Below are 20,946 nucleotides of genomic sequence, written 5' to 3' on the forward strand. Positions count from 1 at the left end.
CCAAAGGAGATGTATAAGTTTAAGCATTCAGGATTGTTTTATACAAAGTCTAAACATTTCATCATTAGAAATATCTATTACAGAAATATAATACCCTAACCCATATGCACTCACGACTAATAATTATTCATTAAAACAAAACTATAAGCTAAAAGTGATATTATTTTTACCTTGTGTGAAGGTCTTGATGCTGTCATTGCCCTGGGCTGTGTTAATGATGAAGCCGTGCAGAGGAGCCTCAGCCACGGTGTATTTCAGGACCTTCTGGGCGCTGTCACGGTCCTCTGAGCGAAGAGCTTTGCTGGTGATCAGGAAGCCCAGGTGGCCTGTTTGCAGGACCTTCAGTGAGGCAGCAGCTTTGTTAACCACAATCTGGGGAACGCCATTGTCCACGGTGTTGATAAGGATGGTCATCATTTGGGCCTTACGTGTCTCATACACGGTGTCGGGAAACACATAGAAATCTGTATGAGTGCCATCTGTGACAGTGAAGGAGAAGCTGTCTTCGTTTGTTTCAGTGCTGTCATGCTTATAGCTGATGAGATTCTCGTTAAGGTCCTGCTTCGTAAAGGTGGTGATTGGTTTGGTATTGTTGAAAAGCAGCTGCCCGTGCACTGGCACCTGGGTGACTATGAATCGCAATTGGTTGTCTGGAGTGTCCCGATCCTCAGCTGTCAACTCAAATGGTGTGATAAGCTTAGTTTCTCCCTCTTCCACAAACAGTTTGCTAATTGTCAGGACAGGTTTTTTATTATCTACATCAGTGATGGACACTCTGAAGGTACGGAAGACAGGATTGTAACCATCTGTCACCTCAAACTCAAAGCTGTCCATTTTCATTTCATCATCGGACGTGTGGATGTAGTAGATCTTGTTGCCAGCGAGTTGCATTTGTGTGAAGGTGGAAATGGGCACCCCTGGGTGGTCGGTGCATTCTAAGTGGCCTCTACTGGGTGCTCTCGTGATGCTAAAGCTAAGGTATTCATCAGGACTGTTAATGTCAGTGGTGCTGAGGAGGTCGGTGGTAAGTGTTACTTTCCCTCCTTCTTTTAGAGTCACGCCTTTGTTGATAACATCTGGGAAGACCATGTCAATGCTTCCAATGTTTATGTAAAAGTAACGGTCAATAAGGGGATTGATGCCATCTGTGACGTCAAACTTAAGCAGGTCACGGATTCCCTCCTGGCCTATGTGAACGTACTGGATGAGCTGTTTGTCAATTTCGTCCTGTGTGAAGTTCATTCCCAGGGTAATATTACCTAAAACATCACCGAATTTGCTGATACGCTGAAGATAGCCTTGGCCTGGGCCATAACGCACAACATAGGTCGAATCTTTGTCTTCAGAGTCCAGATCTGTGGCCTTCAGAACCCTGTTGCTTATGACTTTTGTCTCTCCAATCTCAACTTCAAGGCCATCGTTTATAGCCATCCTTGGTGTCTCATCGTCAACAGGAATAACCATTATGAGAACAGTTTTTTCGACTGTATGTTTCCCATCTGAGAGCCTGATTTCAAAGCTGTCCTCTTTGGTCTCGGAGTCATCATGTTCATAGACAATGTTGGACGACTCTTTGATCTCTTCCAAGTCAAAGTTTACCACAGAGATTGTGCCAGTGCTGAGCTGCTGAACTATTGTACCATGTTTGGGGTTTTTGATGATCTCAAAGTGCAGCTCATCCCCGGGGATGTCAGCATCAGCTGCGTTCAGAATTGGTGTGTCAATTACCAAACTCATGCCCTCCATTACCACAAACTCCCGTATGAAAATCTCAGGCTTCTCGTCATTGGCGGGAAGGATAATTATGGGGAAGAAGTGGCGTTCAGAGAAGTTAATACCATCAGAGCAGCGGAAGGTGAAACGATCTTCCACAGGTTCAACCCCGTTGTGGATGCTTTGGACATAGTAGATATGACCAAGGGCAATGTCTTTAATGCTGAAGGCAGTGATTGCTGTCCCTGCCCTTGATTTCTCAGAGCCTACGGCTGGGGAAATGTTCTCCACATAACCAGACGTTGGTTGGACGATGATGGTGCACAAGATATCGTCATCGTCTGTGTCGATATCCTCAGCTTGGATGTGATTCAGAGTAATGACATTCTTCTCCCCTTCCACCACAACAAACTGCTCTTCAACACTGACAATAGGTGGGATGCTGTCAACAGGAAGGATGGTGACCTGAACTGTCACGCCTTGGACCTTGTTGCCGCCAACAACCCACTGTTCTGACAAATCAGACAGTGTAAGGTTGAATGAGTCGTGCTCTTTGACATGTCCGATTTCACCAGATATGTGAGCGTACACCACTGCCCCATTAATGATATCTTCCTGGGTGAATCTCTCAGCTGGAGCACCATTAACCAGGATTTCACCAAATTTAGGAGGCTCTTCAACAATGAAAGTGAGCATGAGGTCATCTGTGTCTTCATCACGGCCCTGAATTATGTTACTTGTAATCTCTGTTGCTCCATTCTCCAGTACATCGATGGTTGCTCCAAGCAGACCTTCTGGGAACATAAGGGTGGGGCTCTTATCATCAACTGGTTCAATAGTGATCTTTATGGTTATGGGTACCTCATGAAAACCATCACTGACATCAAGCTTAATGGCATCACTGAGGGACTCCTCTCCACTGTGGAGGTAAGTCAGGCGCCCATTTGCAATGTCTTCAAGTAAAAATGTTTCACCAACTGACATGTCAATCCCCAATAACTGCAGCTGCCCGTGGACAGGCATCTGGATCAGGGTGAAGACAATATTTTCATCATCTGTATCGGTGTCTATGGCATGCAGCTCTTTACTAGTGATGACATATGCACTGCTTTCCATAACAGTGAACCCTTTGTTGGTGATAAATGGGGGTTTGTTGTCAACTGGCTGTAGGAAAATGGTGAAAAGTCCATCTACAGTGTTACCAGCAGTGTCTTCCACAATGAATGTGAACTGGGCCACTTTAGGTGTGATGCCCAACTCCTGGTCAGGTGGCTTGTAAGCTACTTTGTGGTGATTAATCTGGGCCTGTGTGAATTCTGTTATTTCAGTGTCAGGGCTGTCAGTCAGGACGATTTTACCTAAGGGGGCTGGATTGTTCTCATCTGCGTCAGTTGGGACCTTAATGATGGTGTACCTCAAGTCCCTGTCATCTGAATCTAAATCAGAATAACACAAGAATTTCTTTTTGAAGTGTGTCAGCTCATATTCCCGAACTGTCATGTGAAGGGTGGTGTCCAGAACAAGCTCTGGGGAAAGGTCATCTACTGGATGGATTTTTATTGTGAATGTGTGTTCTCCTGATTGATTAGGAGGGTCATTATCATCTTGGACCCGGAACACAAATTGATCAACTACAGTGGTTGTGCTATGCCCTCCGATGTGACGATAGAACAACTTTCCATCAAGGATATCCTGCTGAAACCATTCAGTCACCACCTGCTCAAACATCTCATCTGTGTCACTGAACTTCCAGAGAGACGGGTCAGAAGGAGGCTCCACTTGCCTAAGCAGCAGCTCTCCCACAGTGGAGTAGGGCACTTCTAAGATAAACTTAATAGTGGAATCTTCTGAATCAATATCTGTGGCGCTCAGGATAAAGGGAGAGATCTGCATGACTTCATTCTTGAACAACACCAGGCCGGTGTTAGCGTTTATAATAGGTGGCTCATCATCAGTGGGAGCAATAGTGATGGGGAACAAAAACTCCACTTCATTACTGCCGTCAGTCATTCTAAAGATAATGTTGTCGCTGTACGTGTCACTGCCATCATGCTGGTACACCACAATGCCAGCCTCTAGATCAGCAGGTGTAAAGAATTTCCTGCGTTCACCGAGCATGGTCAGCTCTCCATGCTTTAAGCCATCGACAACAGTTATTCTCACGTCTTCAAGGTTATCCTCATCACTAATCTCTAAATTCTCCAAGCTGGAGAGAGCTCGGGACTGTCCTTCAAACAATAGCTGCCCTGTATTTTTGGTTGCTACAGGAGCCAAGGTATTCATGGGCTTCACCACAATCATAAAAGCAAATGTGTCTGACACAGCACCGTCACTGTCTACAATTTCAAGCTCAAGCTGGAAAATCCTCTCTACTTCTGAGTCCTCTGAAGGTGGCTTGTAAGCTATTTTAAGATCTTTGATGTCTCTTTGATAGAAAGAGGTGATAGGCAGGTTCTGATCGTCAGTGCTGATGATATAGCCCTCCTGGAGACCGAGCGGTGTAGTTATGTTGAAAATTAACTCATCTGGATTAGATTCAACATCTTCAGCAGCTAGCATGTCACTTGTAATAGCTGTCATCACAAATTGATCAACCTCCATCATCATCATGGCTACAAAGCTGGGTTTAGGAACAGTATTCTCTTCGCCCTCTCTGATTCTAACCATCATTTGGAAATGCTCTTGCATTATGGTGTTGCCTTCGTTATCCTGCAGCTCTACCATCATAGGAATATAGTCTCTGTTCGGTGAGTTGGTTTTAGCTGTGTGCTGGTAGCGAATACCCTGTTTCACAAACTCTTCACAGTCAATCAATTGGCCATTTGAGGGGTTATTCAAAAGAGTGCCATACCTGGGAAGACCTCCAGCACCGACCAGCGTGGCGATTTTGCATTTTGTGACACCGTCCTCAAAGGAGAACTCCAGACCCTTATTGTCAATAGGGTTGCTGTCCCCACTGAGCTTTGCAACATTAAGCGGCATATTCCTGGTGAGGACCTCAAGCTGCTGGAAAACCACCTCCACTTCCAGCATGAAAGGGATGATAACTGTGTCCGTCTGAGAATCATAACGAAGCTGCAGCTTCACACGATCCTGGCTGGGGCTCCGAGATCCAAAATGGGTGTATTTGACTTCATCTGGTCCAAATGAACAAGGGAACTTTTTAGGGCTCAACATCCCAGGTTTTTGAGCCAGTGGGTCATTGTCCAAAACTATGATGTGGCAGCGGTCACCAGGCTGCACCTCTATTACTAGGTCACTAATAGGGTCCAGAAACACAGACCTGCCAAGAGGCACCCTGATACCACTGTTAGCGATGATGATATTGTCTTCATTAAGTCCAGATCTGCGGCGATAAAGGTGAGCTGGGTCAAACAGCTGTGCCTCTGCTGAGGAAAAACAGAAGCTCAGAGCAAATGTCACAAGCAGGCATCTAAAAAATGCCCACTTTTGACAAAGTGGAGAACTTTGCAGACAACCAGCCATATCCACTGCCAGTTGCCTTGCAATTTATTTAATAAGTCAGCAGTAGCAGGCTGATCCCAGTCCCAAGTGGGTAAAAAGTAAACAAGAAAAAAAAACTTGTGAGTGTATCAGCCGCCTGTTTCGTTCTGTTTCTGTGTGGCCACACAGAGGCACAAGTGTGGTGAAGGCTGCAGAGCTGTGCAGGTAATAATGAAACAGTCGACAGTGACAGGCGCAGGCCCCTCCTTCTGTCAGCACAGGGAGGGAGCCTCCTGCCCCCATGGCTAATTTAAGAAAGACCATTGGACAAGACTGTGAAAGTGCTCCCCCAACCCACACCCACCCTTCACTCCTTCCCACACTGAGGGGGGAAACAATCCAGTGCAAAAACTCATCCAAGCAAATCATTAGAATTTGTGTGATCAAATATAGTCACTATTTATTTAATTTCAGTTTGAACAAAAAATATAAAAATATGTTATTATGAATTATATATTCAGGAAATAACTATGCTTTAGTGGCTGTGCTTAAGTGGTTTTATTCATGAATAAATCTCTGTTAAGTGATCATTCCTTGATATTTTCAAGGTTTACTTTTGGCAACGGCATATAAGGATGTTATTATACAGAAGCTTAATCATTGAATATTTGCATGCTACTGGTGCCATACTACTGGCAAATGCTGTGCATTTACATTGAATTAAGCAATAGTTTTTTCTTGTGGCCAATAAACACGTTACTCATTATAAAGTTAATTCTTGTCAAGTATCTCAACAAGTGGTTTCAAAATAACCTTGAAGTTAGCTATTAGTTCTGATGTATCATCACTGACATGCATGATTTCACACACTTCTTCAGAGCAGGTGAAAGGATGTAAGTGTGGGAAGAATATGAAAATAAAGTAACAAATTACTGTACCATCAAAGTCTCTATGTCAAGGTCAAACCTGATATCCCAGCACCAGGCCTGTGTAGAGGGTCAGTCTAGGAACCTACGTTTGCAACAAACCTCACATGCACTATGTAACTGCATCACTATGTATTATTCTAGCCTCCTTTTTCCATTATAAATAATCTAAATATACATAATGCCATACATTAAGCATTAATTTAAGTTCGTAAGGAAGCTGCAGTAAATAAAAAAAAAAAAACTTTTATTAACACCATCAGCACAATTAGACAATACATAGGACCTGGGTGAAATTATTCCTTTAAAGGCTTTTTGTGTTCTGCTCTAGATGCAGAGTGCCTCCGAGGTCGTGCCAGTGGGACAACCCGGCACCGGAGTGGTCATTAGTCCCACACAGAGGGACAATAACTTGACATCAGCTGGCAGCACAGGTGTATGGACACAGTTTGGTCTCACACAGAGAGAAACACACAACACTGCTTAAAACTCTGCTTATACCTCGAGATATGTGTGAGGAGTGTTTTCTATCTACAAGTGTTAGTTGTTGATACTGTTAACATTGGTCACTAAAGCAGTAAGGCAATCACTTAATAAAATATTTAAATCATCAAATAGGCATTGACAGGGTCGAATTAAATATATTTGAAGCAGTACAAGTTTTCTTCTGTTTTCCAAGAAAATTTATAAAATAATAAAAATGGTTCTAGTGACACCAGATATTCTATTTTAGTGACGATAGGGGAAATATATGAAGAAAATACTCAGAATAGGCTCTTTCTAGAGCGATACTGAGAAAGCACAGCACAGAGAAATCAAGCAGTCATACTGGATGCAGCGATAATGTGAGAATGTGCACTCCGAGTGGTGCACAAGGTCATGTTAAGATAAAAATACCTAGTAGCCTTTTTAGGGATCATCTTTTGAGTTGGGCCTGACACTCGATGAAGTGATCCGGGTGCATTGCTCGGACATTTTCACACAGTACTTTCAATCACATTTTTTTTTAAATATTTTAAACTATTGAAAGTTTTATTGTCACACATGTCAGTGTTGATATGTTACTGTAAGGCAGGGCAGACTTATATCCAGTTACAATTATACACCTATAAATGAATTAAGTGTCATGTTATGATGTGTTTTATGATCAATGAATAGCATGAAGAATGCAAGATTGACAAAAATAGTGTGTTAAAATACTTGAAAGGGCACCTTTACGCATTTAATAGGTTAAAGGAATATGATACCGTTTAGCTATAACAATTCAAGTCAGTATTCTGTAAAAGTTCCTTTGTTTATTGGACATGAGAATGCTTTCAGGCCAACACAGTGAACCTCTCAGCAACCTTCCCAGAAGTGTGGGCCAAATAGCAGAGATGCCATATGCATCCAGGCATTCTGTATCACACTTTTCATTGCATCCCTTAAATAAATCTTCCCCTCCTCACTCCACTGGCCAAGAATAAAAAGGGCACACACACACACCCACACCGTGGGGTGTAACTATAGAAACAAACACACCGTGCTTTTTATACTCTGTTACTCCTGGATTTCAATCACATTCTTCCCACGGTGAAAAAATGCAAAGCAAAATATCATATCCCATAAACAAAAAAGTCAGATCTTTAATTAGATAATCTGATTAGAAAATTACATAAAAGAGAAAATGCTAATATTGATTCCTGAGCTATATGAGAAATGGACATACCTTCGAGGTGATTGGTCGAAACTGAAAGGAAAACTAAATCCATCCATACTCAAGCAGATGCATGGAATACCTCAAGCCATTAGTTTGGCGTTGTCTAATTAAGACATTAAAGACATGGCATGCCCTTAATGAGTGTCAAAGGTACGCACAGAGAGAGAAGTTGGGTGAAGGCCAGGCCCTGCTGCCTAGGATCAACCCTTCATCCAGGGGGCAGCTAATGATGACAGCAGGCAGTAATGGCTTCATGATGGATGTAAAAACAAAGCTGAAGTGGATCCCTGTATCCATAACAGCCACCCATGGGAGAAGACAGGATTCACTTTCTTTTGTGTTTGGTGCAGTTATTATGTCAATCAAGAGGACGCCACGATCAGATCCAGATCTCCATCGTTTCCGCTTAAAAGTGGAGTCAGTGATCTGGAGAATGCTTGTTGTCCAAATCAAAAATATATGGTGTTCATACACAGCCTAGGCTTTGTAAACTGGTATGTAAACAAAGGGGGCCCACTGCAGCTAGTAAAAGTCACGTTATCAGAGCCCAGGCTTGATATTATCACTGGATTTTTTTCCAGCGCACACACAGTACGTACAGATAGTGGATCGTGATGTTCACTGATTTTGACAAAAAGTGATTTTGACAACAAGCATTTCCCAGAATCGCTGACTCCAACTTCAACTCTGCGGAAACAATGTTTTCTTTTTCTTTTTTGATGACACATTTATCATTGATTGTCATATTTTCATCACCCTAGTGGTAAATCAGTCCTCGCCTCCTATGATCCAGACTAAAATATCTCAACAACTGTTGGATGTATTGCCATAACATTTGGTACTGACATTTATGTGCCCCTCAGGATGAGTTGTGATAACCTTCGTCATTCCTTAATGTGGCAATGTTTTCAGAATATCAGTGTCAAATGTTAATGTTAAACAGTGTGATAATGTGAGAGGGGTCACTTGTAGTTATGTGTGTTGAACCTACAGAGAATCATTACCCGAATCTGCGGCTCCCTTCCACTTCATAGATCTTTATAGTGAGTTTCAGCCCCGGCTAAGCTGTCCAGCCCTTTCTGGTTCACTCTCACAGCCTCATATAGCAGACAGATACTTTCTGTGAAATATGTTTATCATTAATTTATTCCCATCTGTAGCCTACTTTGGGTTTAGTGCTAATTATACAATTTTAGCATTCTGACTTGCAAAACTAATATGGTGAACATCATGTTATATGATATTTTACCTGCATTAGCATACTACTGTAGCATGCCGATACAGGTATTATACTCAAAGCACCACCGTGCTTATAAGTGCAACAACTGAGTCATAGCTAGACCTGCTAGCGTGCACTTTAGAGCACTTTAGAGTCTGTGTCTCCTATTGTTTGAATGACAAAAACAAAAAATCTGAATGAAATATAGGTACGACTCCAATTGGGACCATTTGGTTATTTTAATAATGTTTAAAAGTAGTAGGTAAGTATGATTTAATGAACTTAAATCATTATAACATTCCACAATTCAAAACACTGTCAGAAGCTTTAATGGATGTTTGCCCTTCACAAAAGCAACAGTTCCAGTAATCATTCTTCACATTCTAAGCATTTCCGTAACGCTTATCACTCAGGAGCATCTCAAACCATTCGCATATCTGAGGAAAATCTCAGTCCAGCTGTGCAGGCCACTTGTAAATCACTGCATCACTGTCAGTGTGTGTGCGTGCGTGTGTGTGTGTGTGTGTGTGTGTGTGTGTGTGTGTGTGTGCGTGTGTGTGTGCGTGTGTGTGTGCGTGTGTGTGTGTCTGTGTGTGTGTGTGTGTGTGCATGTGTGTGCGTGTGTGTGTGTGTGTGTGTGTGTGTGTGTGTGCATGTGTGTGTGTGTTTACTTGTAAATATCTCAAGAATATGCTTTTTATTTATCTTTAAGGATCTTTTTCTCTCAATTTTAAAACTACCCATAGGCCAGCTTCAGAAACCCCCAAATGATCATTTTTAACAAAAGACAGATAATGGAAATATTTATGATTAATGTGATGCCGTTTGTGTAGGCTACACGTAATGACGGTATGTGTGACTCAGTAATGTCTCTCAAAATGATGCAAATGTTATTAAAAAAAAACATTCTGAAGGATTAACTGCAGAATGTGTGAAGTAGCTCCGGCGAATGAAACATTCTTTTGAAAACAATCTGTGACATCAGAGAGGTGGCTCACCCCCGATAAACTCCATAGTCTCCTTAGAATAGCTGGAGGAAGATCGCAACCTACATTCTCCTCACTACTCGCTAGCATCCTAATCATCCGCTCCCTGTTGTAAATATACACAGCGTATAAATAGAGAGATACTGAGACCTGAGACATTAAGTTCAAGTTCGGAAGGAGGAAGAGGGTTTGTGTTCTGCTGCTCTGGATGATTTGGTGGCAGGGTGTCCATGACTGCGGTCGGCTCGGAAGGGGGAACGCCCACAACATTTAGATCCGCTCCTGCCGTCACTGCTCCACCGCAGGCCTAAGGGCAGCATTTCATCCGCTTAATGGTGGATTAAAGATTGACATAGGCCGCTGTGCTAGCACTTGTCTTTAAAGGACAGCGGAAACAGGCTGGATATAGCGGCTGGATCTGACCCAAACACTGGGCAACACATCGCTGTAGATGGGAATTATAAAAATATTATATTGCTCATGAAATTTAACCGGAAGCATTTATATATATAACCGGAAGCATTTATATATACATATAGACATATATAGACAAGTCCTTCAGTGATTAGTTCAAACCCCACCAGGCGGTTAATTGTGCTTTATTGGGTTACATAGAAGGTAATGGTTTTATCTTTACCATGTCGAATGAAAAGTAACTTAATGTGTGACAAATAGCATCATAAAAACATGACGAAGTTAGTTGTTAAGACTGTTTGTTTTTGTCTCTTTTGTTGTCTTAGCTATTATTGTATTGTTTCACATGGTCTTAATGAAGTCTTCATTCATGATTCATCCTCAATTCAGGTCTCTGTGTAAGTTTCAATCTGTACCAATAATGACCTTACTAACACGTCTATAACAAGACAAACGCCGGTTCAAAAATCCGCCATCCAGCTAATACTGACCCAGGAATGTGAGGAGCTCTCAGATCATTTAACACTGACACTTAGAACTCAATGTGTTTGCACCTGGAGCTCATGTTTGCACTTACAGTAAAATGCATCAGGAGCGATGTAAAGGAAGAGTCCGTAAGAGTCAGATGCACATGAAACAGATACCCAATGTCATCACTTCTGTGGGTGCCAAAATATTCTTCAGGCCTACTGTTTATATTTAACAATGGATTGCAAATCATTCTTTTTAAATAAAGTTCTATAATCATGGTGGAAGGTTATGTCAGTGGTTTAAAATTATTATACAGCATCAAATATTTTTTTTGAAAAAGAATGGTTGATTGGGTCAAGGCCACTATACTCACTGTAAATAACTGTCCTCTTGGGGTCAATAAGGCCGAACACATATTTTAGTTAATTCAAATAACATTCACATCATTGCAATCATTTTTTTTAAAGATATTTTTTTGGGCATTTTCATGCTTTATTGACAGTGTAGACACAGAGTTGAAATGTGGCAGAGAGGGGAGTGACATGCAGAGAACGACCGCGGGCCGGAATCGAACCCGGGTCCGCTGCTGGCCGAGGCCCATGGGGGGGACGCCCTACCAACTGAGCTAAGGGCGCCCCCTACAATGGAAACTTTAATATGAGTGGAAACAACAGGAAAAGCAAAATATAGCATTTACAAAATTAACGTTGCATCCATTATGAAAGAAAACAAACTAAAATCGTATTTTGTTGTGTATTGTGCCGTGTTGTTTAGTTATGTTATTCTTATCTTATCATTTACAAAAGCTTAAAATATATAATTCATTAATCAAATTGATTCATTTTGTTTAATGGTGTGTAAGGCAAGGCAACTTATTTTTTATACAGCACAGACACAAGGTAATTCAAAGTACTTTACAGGGGCATAACAAAATTTGACATTAAAAATATTGTAAAGAACAGTTTGTGGTTTCAAAGAGTCCACATGGAAGGATGTCTTTGGTCGGCGAGTTGACAGTAAATAAACAATGCTCACGCTTATATTTACACTTTCGCTGCATTATAACAGGATTTATATATTTACATTATGTATTAACAGTTTATAGTATCATCAATAACAACTTCAAACACTTTTGCACTTTATGTTCCAACATTTTGTAATTATAAGCAGTACACACACATTTAAGAAAGGGTTTATAACACACTACATTGAAGTTGAAAGCAGCTATAAGTACATTTTAATGTGCTAAATGTATATATTGCAACTCATTATTCAATATACAGCAGCTTCCACTTATCCCTGCCAAAAATAGTAGTTTCTGCTGACTTATACACAACATATCACTGGTATCTGCTTACAGCTGCATTACAGTTTATTCTAAACCCTTTCTTTGTATGTTTATGAACTGCCTATAGATGCTTAATTGATTGTACCACAAATATTAGCATTTAGTCTAAATTCAGTAAATTGTGATTGTTTGTAAAGTACACACATTCCCTTGGTTAAATTCTTAGAAAGCTCAGGTCAGCTGAGGTTAAACTTTGAAATAGTTTTACAACAATTTTATCAAGGACACCACTTCCAACTAGACATCTATGTGAACAGAAGTGTCCTTTTCTCCACTGCGGCCATTTGAGTTTACGAGTCTTTTTCTTCTTTCTGAAAGGGAGAGAAAAAAAAGGACAAAAGAACAATGAAAATGATGTATGCCGTCCCACAGTCACGTGTCCTGAAATCACCTGCTTTCTCTACTTGCGACTTCTGCTTTGGCCATGTTTATGTGGCCTTTGCCATGACCTCCGACCTCTATGGGGAAACATCTGTTTGAGGGAAAGGATAACTGACATAATCCCACTCCGAAAACTATTGATGTGATTTACGCTTAACCATTAAGGGGGCTGCAAAAAAACAGTGTATTCCCTGAGGGCGATGGGACAGCAGGACAGAAAGGGGTTCATCTTTGGCATTGACCAAATATTTGACCCCAAAAAAATACACAATTATTTAATACCGTTTTTGTTATGGTGAACTGAAGCCATTGTTGTTGCCAAGATAAGAGACCTGGGGCCTGTTTCAGGTAGCTGGTTTTACATACTCTGAGTTTAATCCTGCGCTCTGAGTTGGTAAACTCAGAGCGCAGGGTTGATGAGTAACTCTGGATTTTCGGTTTCAGAACAGTGGATCAGCGTTGGGTTTATCAACTCTGAGCGTGTTCACTCTGGGTGGAGCATGTGCGTAAAAGCCATCGTCAATGGATCGCTGATAACATGATTCACCATGGAAACAGAAGAAACAAATGCTTGATCCTCCCACTTTTCCACTTCTCAAAAAAGAAAAAAAGAAATCTCCGCTCCTCCCACTAGAGTTAGAAATATTAACGAATGAGCTTATGGTAGCCTATGGAGAATTAACGGGATATTGTCTCATAACTCTGATCTAATCTCCTCGGCAATTCAGAAAAAAAACAGAGCAAACATTTTTTGTCAAGAGAATCATTTCGCTTCCGTATGAGAAGCCATAGTCTATTTTAAAAAGTTACGCATATCAGCTGTAAAGTAATAAAGCTGGCGCGGCACAGCATTGCTGACAGTGTTTTATATTTGCTGTATAAAATGTTGGCAAGCTATAGCCTAATAACCTACTGTGCAGTAAACAGAACAGACTGTCGCTTCTTTTAAATGGGGAGTGAAAGACATTAACGTCAAGACACATTAGGTGACAGTTTCCATTGAAGAGCCTGATTGATTTATTACCAGATCCATTTTCCTCAAGTGATCACAGTTTAAATTATAATATCATTTTTATATTCATATTAGGCTATTTAACGAGGCTCGTCTGTGACTTTAGGATCGCAGAAGTGAACTGTAACGATCGCGTGCAGCCGCAGCGTTACATGAATCCACCTGACATAAATCTGTTCAGTGGCACATACGTTAAAAAACATACAATACAAATAGGTTTATTAATCTGAATGTAGAGCATGTCACGATGTGTAAGGTGGCCGTCTATGAACGGACCGAGGGCTGAGAACAAGGCTACTGATCAGATAAATGATCGTTCAAACGTAAAATCATCAGGAAATTATAAAAACATCCCGATGGAGATTTTTATGGAGTGATTTTGCTTCAAACTGTACAGGGACGCGTGTGACAGTGACACTCTTTCTTCAGTCGGAGCTGCAGCGTAAAGTGAAAACAAACTCAGGGTAGGACTAACCACCTCCCGAGCAGGTTAGACCCACGGCGTATGTTGCCGCAGTAACTGACCCTCGGTTGCGCTGAACCTGCTACCTGAAACGGAAAACCCAGAGTTTCCACCAACTCAGAGCGAACAAACTCTGGGTTGCCTCAAAACCAGCTACCTGAAACAGGCCCCTGAGCCCTGAACTGTTTCTTGCCATTCTTCTCAGAAAGTCACCGCAGGGCTTGCTGGGTCGGATGGACCTCCATGTTCTTACTGGATGCAATAACATGAAGCCTCTGTTGTTTGATTAAATACTCTTTGCTTGATTATTAAATACTCTTTGCTTGATTATTACAGCCTTATGATCTCACTTTCTCACTACAACCGTTAATGCTCTTTTTAACTCTTCCCAGCCAATTGTATTTTCCAAATTGGTGTTTTGTTCTCAAGAAACCCCACAAGCTCACATCTTGACCTGAGTTAATCTGAACTGCTTCCAACATAAAGGAGTTTGGCTTTAGACCAGTAATGTGACTACTGAGGCTCAGGTTACAGGTAAGACTTCACATTGATCTAAGTCTATACAGCCATAGAGCTGAGGTGAGCCAAGGGGTTAGATAAGGATCTGTGGAGACCAGCTAGCCACTGAAAGATTGGGCATTCCAAGGAGGATTTAGTAGTGTGGAAGAAAATGCTTAACTGAATTCCATGCAAAGATGTTCATCCTTTTCAGTCACCCACAAATAGAAAAACCAACAAACACCATTCAGGTAAAACAATGGCACTTTGTCAAACCGCTTTTGGAGGTTAAGTATGTTCTTAATGTTCAGGCTTCTAATCAGAATGGCATCTGACGCAAACAAGAACTTTCTATTAGCTCTTTGTGGCGAGGAACAAATATGGGTTACAAATTAAAAACCTGATTTCACTTCACGCTCCTGTTGTAATGTGGTGCAACGGCAGAACATTACATCGTTGCCTTGCAGACTTAACTGAACTTGTAGGTATGTTGTGGAGTGAATTATGTCTTTATTGGGGCAATCGAGAAAACAAGGGGCGTAAACACAGAAAAACAGAAGTCGGAACAACTGGAGCGATAAACGCATCAGACCTGACGGATAGATTACTACAAGATTAAATATCTTTGGCAAATGCAGATTCATGGGTCAGCTGTAACTAATCTATCAATAATATTAGTTCAGACAATTCCATGGACATGTACTGACAGTGTAGGAAACAAAATCGCACAAAATGAAAATGCAGATAGTTAAGTTCTTCTTGGAATAATTTAGCTACAAGTGAAAGCAATGTTTGAGTCTAAAATGTAATGTTGAATTACATTTACGATACCATTTAAACGTTTGGAATCACCTGCCACAAAGGCTTGATTTGGTACATTGAGAGGACTACTCTGTATTTGTCAATGGTCGTTCATACATTTGGTTTGTAGAGTTGTAGAAGTATTTTCAAAAGAAGAAACACATCAAGGTAATCACATCAGGTAATTCCAAATTTATGATCTGTAGTGTATGTACAGTATAGTTGGTGTTTTGAGCCAGGGTTAAGGGTAGGCCTAACAGTCACATTAGTAGGTAAAACAACTTCATCAGTGGATTAAATCATTGGATTCACTAGCTCGGACAAAGAAAATCAATGCAGATTTTTTGGTTTGCAGATAGTTAAGTCGACTATAGCTTATTAGCAATTAACTTGCAATACACAGGGGCCTAAAACCCTACAAGCAATTGCAATTTCAATATTTTATTATTTCTTTAAAAAAAAGTTTACTAATGGCCTTGTAAGGAACTTTGATCTGCCTTGTGTCTGAATTGTGCATATTTTTGCAAAGACCAATTTCGCGCATGTCTTTAAATTTAGTGTTGTAACAATGGGTTATTCCTGTTTAGTGACACCTGTTACCTCATAGGGCCTACTCACACTTGAACTCGCGTCGCATAAATCAAAACTAAATGTTTAAATTTTCGTCTCCCTTTAAACTGTGTGTGAATAATGAAAGACTGCCATGTAATAAAGCCTCAGTGTGACTCCGACAGCCTGACACTGTCTGAGGAATGTGGGGCTGATGCCGGAGGCGATACCAGCAGGTGAATGAACGTGCGTCTGTCAGCGGGCCTCCCGATCGCCGCGGCCCGGCCAACTGCACAAAGCCCGGCCTGGAATGTTTGAACCAGCGTGCAGACAGAGGACAACAGGAGAGTAAAACTGTCCCCACGATGGTGGACCTCATGGGGGCGTTTGCATTCTGGGGGGAGTCGCAGGTCGCGGACACAGTCAGCTGCACTGGGATCTGGCCACGAGGACATGAAAGCGCTTGCATCTTCCTGCTGGGCTCGTATTTTTAGAGCAAACAAACTTTGTAGCCACGGTAGCAGCCTGACAAAAGCAGTGTTGGTCAACTGATTATTTGGTCAGTCCACAACTGTAGTGAGTGAAATGTCTTGGCAAGGATTGATTGCCATCCGATTTAAATAGATATTTAAAGTCCAGAGAAGATAACTCCAAGTGACTTTGGTGACCTGATTGTCTTTCATCCACTAGATGGGCTGGCAAAATCCTTCAAGCATTCAAGGTTCCCTGTTGATTACTCCTAATGACTTTGTATTTTTAAGGTTGACACTTTGGTTACTAAATGGCCTACCTGCTAAAGTAATGACATTCCTATAAGCCTTAGGTAAACTCTGTGTTTCGTGCCAATAAGCAAATGTTAGCATGCTAACACACTAAACTGAACCGGGTAAACACAATCTTTCTGAACATCACCATGTTATCATTGTAATTGAGAAATGCTAGTATTTTGAATGTAACCCCGAACAGGGCAATCCCACTTTATAGCCATGTTTACTTTTAAGGTGGTTTAGCTGATTTTAAATATGACACATTTTTAAGTCGAAGCCTACTCAGAGACTGCATATCCAAGTTTACCACCTGATTAATTTTACAAAGGAACCTTCATTAATTAATTATGGATATAAAAAAACCTGGTTAAAACAGGAGATTATTCTCAAAATGTATCTAATCCTGTCTCAGCAACATAAACTCAAGAAGGCGAACTGAATTCTACGAACAATTATGACACATTTCTAAGTAAGTTGTCATGACAGATGTTTTCTCTGTACAGAAGGTGAAAGGCATAAAAAGGAGAAAGCGTTAGTAAATTAGCTGAGTGGAGGAACATACATCACAAAAAGCCAAGGGGAGTTTGAATGTTCACAGCTGACCTCGCAGTGACTCCACATCGTGTGATTTGAGTCAAGAACTCTATTCATGGATTCTCTAGAAATGATTTTCACTACGTAACCGCAAGCAGCAGTCTCGTTTCCCTTTGTTGAGGGACATGCATCATGATGTAAGGAAGTGAAACATGCGCTACTAAAATAAGACCTATAAATGTTTAACGGGCCACCTAACCGGACTACAAAGGAATAATCTAGATCTAGAACGTGACACTCTTGTTGTAAAACGTCTCTGTTGTAAATAGTGAAGGTCGAGGCTTATGGCATACTATGACTTCTATTAAAATAAAAAGGGTGAAGAGCAGGGCACCAAGTTAAGTATGAGTGAGATTCAAATAGACCACACTTCACAATTAATGTGATAGACATCCACTTGAATCCAGAATTAAAAAGTGCACACAATGTATATGGAATAATAAAAAAGTGGCTACATGGTGGAGGAAGAGAACTCTACTTTAAAGTTAGAGTGTGTAATATAAGAGTATTTAGCGGGACCTAGTGGTGAGATTATAGACTGCAATGCTCCCTTGATAACCCCTCCCGTTCGGAGAAATTACAGAAGACACGATGGCCTTCAAGGTCAAGAAGGTAGTTACTAAAGATGGCATCATCCACCACGTCTCAAGTCTTTCTACAATATCAAGTGATGAGGTGAAGATCTATTAGGTATTTTCTTCTATATCAGTTTTTTCTGTAATAGTGTAATAGTCTATAATATGGCAACAGGTGCATTTCCGGGGGAAACATACTATACAAAAATGCGTAAGGTCATTAAGTTTGTCCTTTCTGTGGTACTGTAGAAACATGCTGGCCCTCACCGCTCCTAGATATAAAAGGCTAATTCTAAGGTAATAAAATAAAACTTCAAGTGATTATACACTAATTAAAACATACTTATGAACATTATATTCCATTTTTGTTAAAAACAAAACGCCAATACCTTCTACACACCGGACCTTTAAGGTGACATTCAGGTCAGCCAGTGAGTCATCCTCCATTTTCTCACAAATATTGTTTTCATATTTTCTCAGGTTGGGTCCTGTGCAGAGGTCTTTCTTAAAATGTATCCTGGTTTGGGGCAGCTGCTGTACATCCTAATCTGCAGAGACTTGCTCCATGACAGGCAAAGAATGTTCGCCAGTTGACACTGACATTGGGGCCACATTATTCTCCAACAGTCCCTTTAATTAAGACTGTCTGACCAATGACCTTTGGAGAATACTGACATCCCCCAAGCTTTTGCATGTAAACCAACTGAAGGAGGAAGGGGAGCACACTCTTTGGTTTAGATAAACAAACGTGACACATAGGAAGTCAACCTGTTAGTTGTACAGATGGAATGGACAGTATCAGTCACATGGAAGACCTATACACGTTAATGTGACATCACGCTGAAAAATTCTGCAGTGGTATCAGGTTGAAGAATTCCTTCATTTGTCATGGTCAGAGTCTTTATTGCGAAAGCACACCAATACCTCGGCCTCAAAACAAACTCACCAGAATCATTAACAAAACAATCAGCTCATCTCCTCACCCCACTTTATTTTGTGCATCGTTGTAATACGTTGACAGGACGTTCAAGGGAAAGGCATCTACAGAAGTCAAAGGCTAAACAACACATAGTGATTTATTTTGTCCACTTGTATTCCTGGAATGACTAATAAACATTTTTCACTTATACTTTGGAGCTTTTACAACTGAATCTGACCTGTTCAACTTGACCTTTGCCACAGGATGTGAAAGTTGTTGAACCAACAGCTCTGTGTCTGCCAAAGATTGTCAGGTAATCAACTACGAGAACAACCTCATTTAACCCCCGAAAAACACACAAACATATTACTAATTTCAGGTATTCATTCACATTCATCGACAAAATAAAATTGTTGATTCTAGCTGCTCCTATAGACAAACGCGTTAGTTTTTTATTAGTTTCAATAAAGCCTTTAAGTGACCTGAATATAGATTAACCTTGTTGCCATGTTCAGAGGTATTCCAATGAAAAGAATAGTGGGCCCTTAGAAAAAAGACATTCCGTGTCTGCAGCACTGACAGTGGTGGTCCTACCCTGTATATCATATTACTAAGCTTTGTGGGTTGACACCAAACCAAACATATTTTTTATTTCATTTTTATGAATGCCTGCTGGTGTTTGATTGACAGGGTGAGGGCGTGTCTGAGAATCACTGTTTATCCCAAAACACTGACGAGAATGAACCGAATGTCTACTGGCAAAAAAGCTTTTTTTCTTGGTTCTTGAAACTACTAATTTCCAGTTATTTTACAATGATTTGTATATAACTTTTCAGGTCTTATTTAACTTTTAAAAGAATATAGGCCAGCACAATGTGCACTGTTCAGTGGCCAAACTTTTTCTCCTGATGCTGAGTCATTTTCTGCCAGCCCGGACATTGTACTTTAGTGCATCCCCTTAATGTAACATGACTTTTACTTTAACTTCACTTCAAAGTGTAAGAACATATCTTGCACACCTACATACCTTTACTGTTGGGTTACCTTGTAGGTAAAGAATTAAAAATAAATTCACGCTAAGCACTGTGCAAAGTGTCATAAAAATGTATGACGCACAGTTGACAGCCCTTAAACCGCCTATTCAGCACACAACCCAGACACAGTCATTAGTGATGCAGCTCTAATAGCTATCTTCAGGACTTTGCAATTTAAAGTTTGAGTTTTTTCGTTTCTTTACCAAAGCTTGTGGTAGGAAGTCGAGATAGAGGAAGGGGCAGAACCATCCTCTGCCAGCTGGTTTCTCCTCAGCCTGTGAAGGGAGTGTCAGCCAGTCTGCGCTTTCCGACAGTCCCTCCCTCAAATAAAGCTGCCCAGGTCGCACTGCACCACATCAAACCTCGCTAGCAGGAAGCCTTCCCTCCACTGTTATTACTGAGATAAAGATCCTGCATTTCACACAAGCTGCATTGTCATCCGGCCAACCGTAAATCTCCTTTACACCTGTAATATCGCCCAATAATGAGAATCAGGAGAAAGAGACAAATACCTGGAGGTGGAGTCAGCGATTTTGGAGAACGCTTGTTGTCAAAATCACTCTTTGTCAAAGTCAGTGGAAATTTTCCTCACAATCTGCAACTTGCTATACAATGTGTGCGCTGAAACAAAATCTGGTGTTAATACACAGCCAATAACTGTAAACAAGGGACGTCCCCTTTAAGTGAATGGAGTCAATTTTTTGTTTGCCTATGGACATTATAAGAACATATATTATAAGGACTTGTTTCTGATTCTAAAGCCACACACAAAAAAATTTAAATTCTATCGTCAGCTCCAGATTCTTGACACTCCTCTTCTCAATGACCTGTCTCTGAACCATCATCATCAGCAGCAGCAGCAGAAGTCCCCCTTTCCAAGAACATCCTCTTCAGCTAACTGCATGCCTTGTCTGTGTCACACAGTTAAACCTCAGTCTGTCACTCTCTTTCCCTTGCCTCCTCTCGGCTGTGAAACCCAGGCGGTATACAGGCAGTTTCCTCCAACATTAGTCGTCAAACATGAAAGCCGAGCTCCGACTGGAAAATGACACAGTGGAGTCCAAGGTCTAATTATTGCTGGTTTGGTTTATGGCTTGTCAGCTCATATCCATTATCCACCACTGCAGAACGGC

At 41.0% G+C, this 20,946-nt stretch overlaps 1 protein-coding gene across 1 annotated transcript in view; it reads right to left on the minus strand.

Annotated features, from left to right (window-relative positions):
* The window catches only part of frem3 (Fras1 related extracellular matrix 3), a gene marked incomplete at both ends in the record, with an annotated part of 31,313 nt that extends 26,114 nt beyond the window's left edge, over positions 1-5,199 (minus strand). Inside the window, one exon of the mRNA XM_080029997.1 lies at positions 171-5,199. Within this exon, the coding sequence (XP_079886123.1) occupies positions 171-5,199 (5,029 nt within the window). The remainder of the gene's footprint in view (positions 1-170) is intronic.
* Positions 5,200-20,946: the final 15,747 nt, after the last annotated feature.

The sequence above is a fragment of the Ammodytes marinus genome, assembly GCF_949987685.1.
Source record: "Ammodytes marinus genome assembly, chromosome: 6".
In the NCBI taxonomy this organism is placed as follows: Eukaryota; Metazoa; Chordata; class Actinopteri; order Uranoscopiformes; family Ammodytidae; genus Ammodytes; species Ammodytes marinus.